At 39.0% G+C, this 9,995-nt stretch overlaps 1 protein-coding gene across 1 annotated transcript in view; it reads left to right on the top strand.

The window, feature by feature from the left end:
- The first annotated feature begins 2,206 nt into the window (after nucleotides 1-2,206).
- The window catches only part of cog5 (component of oligomeric golgi complex 5), an 85,520-nt gene continuing 77,731 nt past the window's right edge, over nucleotides 2,207-9,995 (top strand). The window contains exons 1-4 of the mRNA XM_028570156.1: nucleotides 2,207-2,295; nucleotides 3,760-3,899; nucleotides 5,653-5,710; nucleotides 9,215-9,269. Coding sequence (XP_028425957.1) covers nucleotides 2,250-2,295; nucleotides 3,760-3,899; nucleotides 5,653-5,710; nucleotides 9,215-9,269 — 299 coding nt within the window. The 5' untranslated portion in view covers nucleotides 2,207-2,249. The remainder of the gene's footprint in view (nucleotides 2,296-3,759; nucleotides 3,900-5,652; nucleotides 5,711-9,214; nucleotides 9,270-9,995) is intronic.

Below are 9,995 nucleotides of genomic sequence, written 5' to 3'. Positions count from 1 at the left end.
AAGATTTAAAAAAATACCAAATAGCTTTCTTTCTTATTTTATATTTGATATTGTTGATGTTTTTGAACTTGATTCAGTGCCTGCCTTTCTGTATGTCTTGACAATGAGCTCTGTGTTTGTTAAGTGAGACTGTTAACCCTTCAAAGATAGAGCCCCTGTGGGTGAAACCCTTTGACCCACCCAGGAAAGAACTCAAAGGTGAAGGGAGCTCAGCTTAGTGAGTAGTCACACCTTAACCTTCATGAGAACTCAATTGTTGACTCAAGTAACATCAAGTCTTATCCAAAAACACCCAGAATTTGATGTGCCTTGTTTGATATACTCAGCTTTTGACAATCTCAGGCAAATGTGTAAATTAAATAGTACATTATAGATAGAATATAAATGTATATGATGAAGCCTATAACAAAATAAAGCATACATAATATGTAGTATGTTGTTAACAACATTACCATATTCTGGTGTTCTCTGAACAGTGCAGAAATACTTTGCTACTAGTAAAAGTCCTGCATTCAAAATATACTAAAAGTACCAAAATTGAAAATATTCATTATGCAGTATGGCTCATTTCAGAAATACATCTATATTACATCTATATTATTGTAATTTGTGATGTAATAAATGCATATCACTGTAATGTTGCAGCTGGAAAAGTTGGAGCTGATTTTAACTACTGTATCTACAGTTGGGTAGTTTAATTTATAACATAATAATGAATATGTTGATTAATAATAACCTGCAAAGTAAGTTGTAAATAAAGCTGTCAAAAAAAAAAGTAGAGCAATTAAAAAGTACATATCCCTCTGAGACATTACAGTAGCCTACTTAAGTAAATGTAGGCTAACGTCACTTAGTTATATTTCACCACTGGATCTAAACACTAAATGTAAAACTGCCAGAAAACCAAAGACGGAGACTGATAGCAGTCAACGTAACGTTGAGTGTGAAGAAAACACGACGCATTTACATAACTCAAAGTAAGAATGTTCATTCATAGTTTGTCATTCTTGCAATGTGTGTATGTAGCTAACTACGTTAGCTAACGTTAGTATCCAGAGTATATCAACTCTTAACCGGCTGGTAACGTTAAAGCTAAACGGTAACGTTTACGTAGCGTTTCAGTTTAAGCTAAATGATATGAAAATGACTTGAATGGGCATTAACGTTAACTCACACAATGATGCTTTCGACTTAATATAATGCCAATTTCCTCTCACCACGAAAACAAATGGACAATAAACTAACACATGAATCAAGCCACGGTTTAAGGTTAACGTGACATTAACGTTAGCTAGTTAACATATAGCTAATATCCATCCGAAAGTGGCGTTGACATGAAGCCGTTCGACACAATAAACTTAGAAGAAGAGTGACTAACTTTAATAGCAATTACGTTACGTTAAAATAGAAAACGTCGGACAGGGCCAACATGAAATTCCATTACACGTTTGTTCATTTAACATTTTTTCATTAATCTAAATATAACTTACCGTTTAGCGTAATGTTCAGCGGAGCTCAATCGGTGCGTGCTGTCAATCCACCGTCCAGACGATGAGGTCGGAAGCAATCGTCTTCACTCGCCGCTAAACTGCTCCAGGGAGCAAAACGACTCTAGTGCGCAAACTAGCGGCCAAAGGTATATTACATTAGTACTGGTTTAGCAGTACCATAGGAAATGAATGGGAATCAGTTTAGCGCCTGTGTGAATTCATCCACTTCAGTATGGAATGCCGTTTTATTCACAATTAAATAAATGAATAAATACATAAATAAATAAATGAATAAATACATAAATACATGAATAAATAAATAAATATGCCTTTGAAATACATTATGAAATAAATAATTGAGGCAATAAATAGATAAATAATAAATGTGGCATTAGGAAAATAAAAGTCTCTTGAAATAAATAAATGTGGCATTAGGAAAATAAAAGTCTCTTGAAATTAATAAATGTAGACTTATGAAATAAAAGTACCATGAAATAATTCAATTTATTTAATTATTTATGTATTTATTGCCTCATCTATTTATTTCATGATGTATTTCAAAGGCATATTTATTTATTTATTCATGTATTTATGTATTTATTCATTTATTTATGTATTTATTAGGTGAATTTAACGGCATTCCATAACCGTTAGCCTCAGGGACCACATGAAAAAGAGCAGTCCAACATTTCACGTGTGTAGCCCTTTAAGGCTCGTGCAACGTATCTCAGTTTAAACGTCACATGCGGAAGTGTCAACATGGAGAACGGGAGAGAATCTACCACGAATTCACTTCTGAAAGATGGTAAAAAAAACGCTTTATGTCCCGCAGCGGGGATGTGTGTCCTGTTCAATGTGTTCATCGATAGTTGTACAACATATATTTAAAAGCGTTGCCCAATTTCGTCGCGCAGTTAGCTAACGTTACTGCAAAAGCACTTCCGAGCTAACCACATATCACATATCTTCATTTGTAATTGTGACGTGGTTATCCAGCGAGTTTTAGGCTCATATCCATCCATGGTTTTAGGCTCTGGGGATACATGTTGGGCGGCTCAGTTGCAATGTTGATATATTTGGAGGAGTTCTCAGACTTTTGTTTGCCAAGTGATAACTCCAATAGGGGTTGGACGAATAAGCATTAGTACTGAATTAATCTACTGGATTGTTTTAACATTTTGTTCTTTTAGTTTTTATTATGTTATTATTACACGTTTGACATAAAGCATTCATTCATTCAGTCAACTACATGATCAAAGATTGACCCAATTGATTTTATTTATTTATTTATTTTTAATCTGAAGTCATATAAAAACAAAAAAACCCACAAAGTTGCTGTGCGGCATCGCATTATCTCTGGTGCAATAAGGTAACGTTAGTGCCTATTTATTATTGTAATACTTTTTTAACAGATTGTACTATGTAATTTAAAGTACGGTTTGGCACAGTATTGGTGTGCAATGCTCCTCTTTGCGCTGTTGTAAATGCCTCTGATATGACAGTCCAGTGATGTTTACACTACTGTCAAGTTTCTTTCCAAACTCCATGCAGACAAAGCTAAAATACCTTGTGATGTTCCTTGCTATGGATATGAGATGCATGTCAATACCAGTTGTAAATAGGGCCCCATTTACACCTGGCATTAAAATGTGTTTCCTACGCCAATGCACACATGAGCATAAAAAAGCATTGCACCAAAACTGTGCCAAATCTTGATTTTTATTTATTTATTTATTTATTTTTTTAAGTTTTCGAATGCTGATATAAACATTTTGTTTGGTGGGTCAGATGTCAGGTTGTCATGTAACTAAGTACATTTACTTAAGTGCTGTAGGCTACTTAAGTACAAATTTGAGGTATTTTACTTGAGTCTTTTCTCTTCATGCCACTTTCTACTTCTACTCTGCTACATTTCAGAGAGAAATATTGGACTTTTTACTCCACCACATTCATCTGTTACAGCTTTAGTTACTAGTTACTTTAGTTACTCCACTACATTCATCTGTTACATCTGTTACAGCTTTAGTTACTAGTTACTTTAGTTACTCCACTACATTCATCTGTTACAGCTTTAGTTACTAGTTACTTTACACATTAAGATTACTGCACACTAAACACATTTAAAATCTGATGTTTGATTCTAAATTAAACAGAAAACAAGAAGATTTTTTTTGTTTTTGTTTCAGTAACACAAAAATGACATTGAGGAATAGTATGAACTGTATTGAGTATATTGAATGGTTTGAGGACGTGCTTCTGTTTTTTACAGAGTGCTTCGCTGATTTCCTGGCACAGGACTTTGATGTGAAGACATACACAGCTCAGGCTATTCACCATGCAGTCATTGCTGAGCAGCTGGCCAAGCTGGCACAGGGTATCAGTCAGCTGGACAAGGAGCTGCACAGCCAGGTACAAACCCAGTACACCACAATACAGCCACACCAGCTCACTGGGAGTCTTACTAAACCCTAATTTCCACCTGGCACGCGCCAGCCTGCACTGTGTTTCGGGTGCGTCGTGACCCCCAGAATTGCTGCCATTCAAGTCAATGATAGCTGCGTCCCAGAAGCGTGTGTGAAGCGACTCTCCGCTCGACTAAAGACTCACGCCAGGTCTATTTTCACTCGAGCCGCGGGGCGTTCGGATAGCCGGGCAGGAAGTGGAACAGCGAGACTATCCAGTCAATTTACCAAAAGATCCCCAATATTGTTTATGTCTCCTCTACAACACCACAAGAGATTCATCTTGGAGGCGGAAAAACATAATACTACATCACAGATTTTTTTATTATAAGGACAACACCAGACAAATGAAGGCATGGAGTTTAATTGCAGGAGTGCTTGGAGTGGAAGGTAACCCTAACCCTAACCCTAACCCTTATTAAACACGTGAGTGTTCTGTAAAGTACTTGTAGAGACAATATAATCTGCAAGTTGGGCAGCAAGACGCTCCGCTTCTCAGACGCTCCCAGTGTGGTGTGGCGGGGGACGGAACTAAACAGCGGCACAGCCGGAATGCAGCTCAGACCAGTGTAGAATCTGAGTTAGTCGGGGTCAGGGTCAACTATAGTAGAGATGGTGAAATGAAGGTTCCTTACTCAGAGTTTCACATGAAATAGTGCACAATCAAATTCAAATCAAAATTCTACATTATCGGGGTGGTGATGGCGCAGTGGATATGACACGTGTCTTTGGTGTTCCCACTGCGATACATCAACCAATGTGTCCCTGAGCAAGACACTTAACCCCTAGTTGCTCCAGAGGTGTGCGACCTCTGACATATATAGCACTTGTAAGTCGCTTTGGATAAAAGCGTCAGCTAAATGACATGTAATGTAATGTAATGTAATACATTAAAGCTAGAGTGAAACCTTTGTCTCCCCCATCTGGCAGTGAGAGTAATTACACAAACACTGTCCACATGCTTAAGAAAAGCAGTGGGATTGATAAGTGTTGCGTCGCTGTGGTCCTCAGATCTCTGCAGGGTAAATCCAGACAGCTAGCTAGACTATCTATCTGTCCAATCTGAGTTTTCTGTTGAACGACTAAAACTACTTTTGAACGTACACACGTTCCACCAAAACAAGTTCCTTCCTGAGACTATTTAGCAGAGGCTCTGTGGCTCTGCCCGGTGCTTAGCGCCGCCCAAGACTATTGTGATTGGCTTAAAGAAAAGCCAATAAACCAGAGCAAGCTTTTCTCCCATCCCATGTAAATAGTGTCTGTTTATGATAGTAAACTGAATATTTTGGGGTTTTCGGACTTACAAAACAATACGGTTTGTAAGTTGTTGCTTTGGGAAACCTTGATTGGCATTTTATTTTGTATTTTCTGACATTTTATTTTGTATTTTCTGACATTTTATAGACCAATAATTAGAGAAAATAATTGATGGCTTAATCGATAATGAATGTTAACCCTAGAAGGAACAGCTACATTAAATCTTTGACTCGCCAAAAGATAGTCAGATATATAGTGTGTGTGTGTGTGTGCTGTGTTAACTTTATTTTAAATTTTTTTTAAACAGTAAACATTATCTGTGAAATTGCTAATGACCACTGTCTTTATTGCCGCCAACACTGAGATCCACATGATTAGCACTAATATGTAATCATAATATTAACCCCAATCCATATTTGTTAATACTCCTTCCGTCTTTCCAGGTTGTGGCCAGACATGAAGACTTACTGTCTCAGGCAACTGGGATAGAGTCCCTTGAAGGTAAAAAGCCACATTTATATATATATTTAAATCAGAAATTGGCAGGAAAAGCATCATGGACATGCACCATGTTCTTAAGAATGTTTTTTGTTTACCCTTCCTGACTGCCATTGGTTTTAGTTCATTTCAGTACTCTACGCAAATCAATTGCTGAAACAACGTGTTTACAGATAAGGGGTTTATTATAGTCAACATTTTATTTTCTTAAACGTACAATATGTAACTTTCTGCCGCTAGGGGTCTCTCAACCAAAACAATGGACGGTAAAACTGGATTTTTGATGACGTTGGGAAGTTGCGTGGAATTATGGGAGTTTTTAGTGTTAAACACCTTCGCTGCTGGTTAGAATCAAGGGGGTAAGCTTCGCTTCAGAACTCGAGCCATCATGGCGCCATTTTGTTGCTAACTGGCCATCACCTCCTGTTAGCATTCCGCTGACCGCCATTTTTTTTTACGTCACTTGACTGCGAATAACTTTACATCTGAAGCGTTTAAAGACTCTGTTTGTCCGTTGTTTAGTTCCAAAGAAACACGACAATGTATAAAAGGCTTCATTACCTTGTACCTCACGTTATGGCTACGTAGCAGACGTTTTTGTAAAAATAAGCTAACGATTGTGTCATAACCAAGTGACTTACTGTCGCATAGTAGAGGAATTACCGTATAGTACAGGAGAAGCTCGCAGGCAGTTTCGACTTACATGAGATGTTTAGGTTTAATTACTAATGTTAACTAGCATGTTAGTGATCAATAATTAGCCTGTGCCCATGTTATCTCCTTACATACACCTACAGTCTCTGTATCTGTAAGATTGGGAATGATTGAGATTTCTCTTGGCACAGCTACCAGAAGACTTACAACTTTCAGACACGTTGCTCACGTCACATTCTCTCAGTTGGAGGATGCGCAGTAAAGCTGGCCATCACCGGAAAAGTGCTTCTAATAGCCTTCACTGGTCTCCGTCCAGAGCAACGGGGTCTATTGGTCCATTATATACTGTCTATGGTTAGAATGCATCAGTTCACGGATGAGTTTACCCATTCGTAACGTATTCACGTTACGTTTATTCATTCAATTCATTTTGGATGGTTTCAACACCGGGGCGGACGGGGTTTGTTGTAACGCTAGCTAGCTACTAAACGAGGCTGAGAGACGGGTGTGGGTGGGGATTGTCGGGGAAATCTCTGCGATAGCGAGCCAGGACGTTCGATGCCTGTTGTGCAGCAGCAGAACATCTCCCAGCTGACCGGAATTATCTCCCCTTCACTTTTCAGTAATCTTAACTTTTCGTTTTGGTGCTTAACCCACCTTTTTTCGGGTTAATTTAGCTAACCGTAAAGACAGCTAAACGCGAAGGGGGGAGAAATTCGGCAGGGACGAGATTTTCGGCGCATACACCGGTAGCGCTATGGAGATGTAGCTAGCTACCGCTATGGATGGCCGCTGTTGTGACTCGGTGCTGGGTCTGATATAGTCTGTTTCCCGACGTTTAATTAAACTGCCGTTAGCGTCGTAAGCGCCAGGCACTGGAGATAATTTCTGGCCGGGGGATGCTGTAATGAAAGTAGCTGGCTGATAGCTGACTGGGGGCTAACGGTAACTAGCTAGCTATATGTCCCGGGGCTGTTGTCAGCTGTCATCCCGACTGAGTCTCTCTGCGCCGGGGGAGCGAGGCAGACAGACCGGGGTGTGCTACTTTGGCTAAATTAGCATTAGATTAATTGTCTATTTATACAGCTAACGTTAACGTTACTAGTGAAGTTATTTGTGGGTTAGCTCAATCCTGTTAGCTGTGGTCGAAACAGTCATACTAAAAATAACTTTATTAGCGTGTTGAACGATGTTGTAACCTCATAATGTTACCCACAAAGCTTTAGCATCAATGTTAGCTAGCACATTGTAGTAACGTCAAGCTGGTATCGATATTAAACTTTCAAAATAGATAAGGTCTCTGTTGTATTACTGTGATAAAAGGTGGTATGTAATTAATCACAAAATGATGCTGTATAGCAAAAAAAAGCAGTATTGCGGTTACAAGTATTATTTTTTTTTCTGCGAAATTGTATGATTTACAATTACTCCTGAACGTATCATCCTGGTGCCAGTGTTCTGACGGAAGTTAGAGGTTTTTTTTTTTTTTTTTTTTTTCTGACGGAAGTTAGAGTAACTGGAGGGTGAAAGGTTATATGACGCCACTGACGGGCGACTAAAGGAAACGTGCCGTGTCTGAAAATAAAATAACAGATTTCTCTGGGTTTGACATTTGGTGGAAACATTTGGGATAGTGTAAGAACACAACTCATAAAAATATATAACATAGGTATGGTCATTTTTAGACATTTTAAAGCAGAAATGTTACATATTGTACCTTTTTTTTAAAGCATTATGATTCAACCGTAAGAAGTACATTTTTTGAAAACTCTCTCTCTGTTGGTGTATTTGTGTGAGATTCGGCTGTTTAAAATCAGTAAATGGTTTATATTTATATAGCTCTGCACTATTCATACACCGGTGGCTAGGGGTGCAACGGCTCATCAAATTCAGGGATCGGGTCGACTTTCGGATCAGCACAAAAAACACGTCTGTTTCAGAGCATCAGAGAGCAGAGCAGGTGTTTAAGTGGCACCAAAATCTGTGTTGCTATTCCGTTTGACGGCGACACCTGCACCCATAGGTGCCACCCTAATCCAAAAAAAACTGCGGGGCGGAAACCACAAGGAATCCGGGGAATAAGCTCCCCTGAGCTAAGTTGGTAACAAGCATTACTGGGACATGGAGAGGAGTGTGTCAAAGGAAGTCCCCCGGCAGTCTAAAACTATAATAGCATAACTAAGAGCGAGCCAGTTCTATAAGGGTTGGTAGATGAATCTGACGACTATGAAGAGAAGGGGTGCCGCAGACTGAAAAGGTTAAAAAAGATGACTATTAAATATATGGCCTGAAAGTTATTGAACCACAGCAGCCTTAAAGCTCGTGGGAACGTTGCCTGCTGTAGGACACAAGTTGACAATATTCAGCATAGAAGGTCCCAGAAAAAAAGATCTTTAACAAGTGTGTGGTAATGGTACTAAAAACACAGATAGTCAGAATCTTAGATTACAATACTGTGTTCTGTACCCTGTTTGAGAATCAGAAAGGAGTTTATGCCACAGTAGTTACCCTACCTGGAATTGTCCTAGAGGTTTAATGTTATGACAACGTTCTCATCATCAACGTGATAATGTTCAGAAACCAACTGTCAGGTATAAAATGCCACAGCTGCCTAACAGCCTTAAACCAGCCTGATCTTTCAACAATCTTGCTAAGCAACGATAATTGGATATATGCGTTGGATGCTTAAATAATTACCTGCCTAAGATGTTTTTTTTTAATTATTGCAGTTCTTTGGTTTCACCACAAGAGAGGGCCAGCGTTTTTCAAATGAAGTCTGCTAAGAAAGTAGCTCTTAAAATCACTGTCAAATTGTACTGACGGAAATATATAATTTGTTTGTGTTGTTTTCAGGGGTCCTTCAGATGATGCAGACAAGAATCAGTGCTCTGCAGGCAGCTGTTGACCGGTAAGCCGGTTTCCCTGTGGCTTTAGTCAGATTAGATTCATTTGTTGTCAACATTTACCCATAGATGCTTGGCTTCAGCGCATGCTGCTTGACATTCACACACCTGCTTACAACCACTGTCTCTGTTCTAAGTCCATAAAGCCCCTGAAAACGTGGTTTCAAAATTACATTTTCAGTCAAATATTTATGACTACATAAGCAAACGTCCTTACTTTATATTATAACACTCAAAAACTAACTCAACAACTAACTAGCTAATCTGCTTCATCAGAAGAGTGTGTGTGTGTGTGTGTGTGTGTGTGTGTGTGTGTGTGTGTGTGTGTGTGTGTGTGTGTGTGTGTGTGTGTGTGTGTGTGTGTGTGTGTGTGTGTGTGTGTGTGTGTGTGTGTGTGTCTAACTGGCATGCATTGGCCGGTGATCGCCGGTGATCGATTCTGCGCAAACCTAGCTCATCTCGAACGAGCCTTTTGGTCCAGTATTAAGAGAGATCGCTGCAGTCCGCAGCGGTGAAACAAGCTACAATGTAAATTAATAGATTAAAATGAATTGTCCAGCTTGTATTTACCTTCACAAAAGTGCTTGTTTTACCACTGACAGGCTCAGATTAATATTCTAAGTGTCTGACAACATTATGGAAAGGATCCATACAGAGATAGACCTTTCTGTTGAAGAGTAAGATCCTTTTTTTTATCCGCAAAACAGCCACAAAACTCCAATACTGCCTAA

Source organism: Perca flavescens, chromosome 23 (genome assembly GCF_004354835.1).
Source record: "Perca flavescens isolate YP-PL-M2 chromosome 23, PFLA_1.0, whole genome shotgun sequence".
In the NCBI taxonomy this organism is placed as follows: domain Eukaryota; kingdom Metazoa; phylum Chordata; class Actinopteri; order Perciformes; family Percidae; genus Perca; species Perca flavescens.
This window is presented reverse-complemented; position numbering and strand designations above follow the sequence as displayed.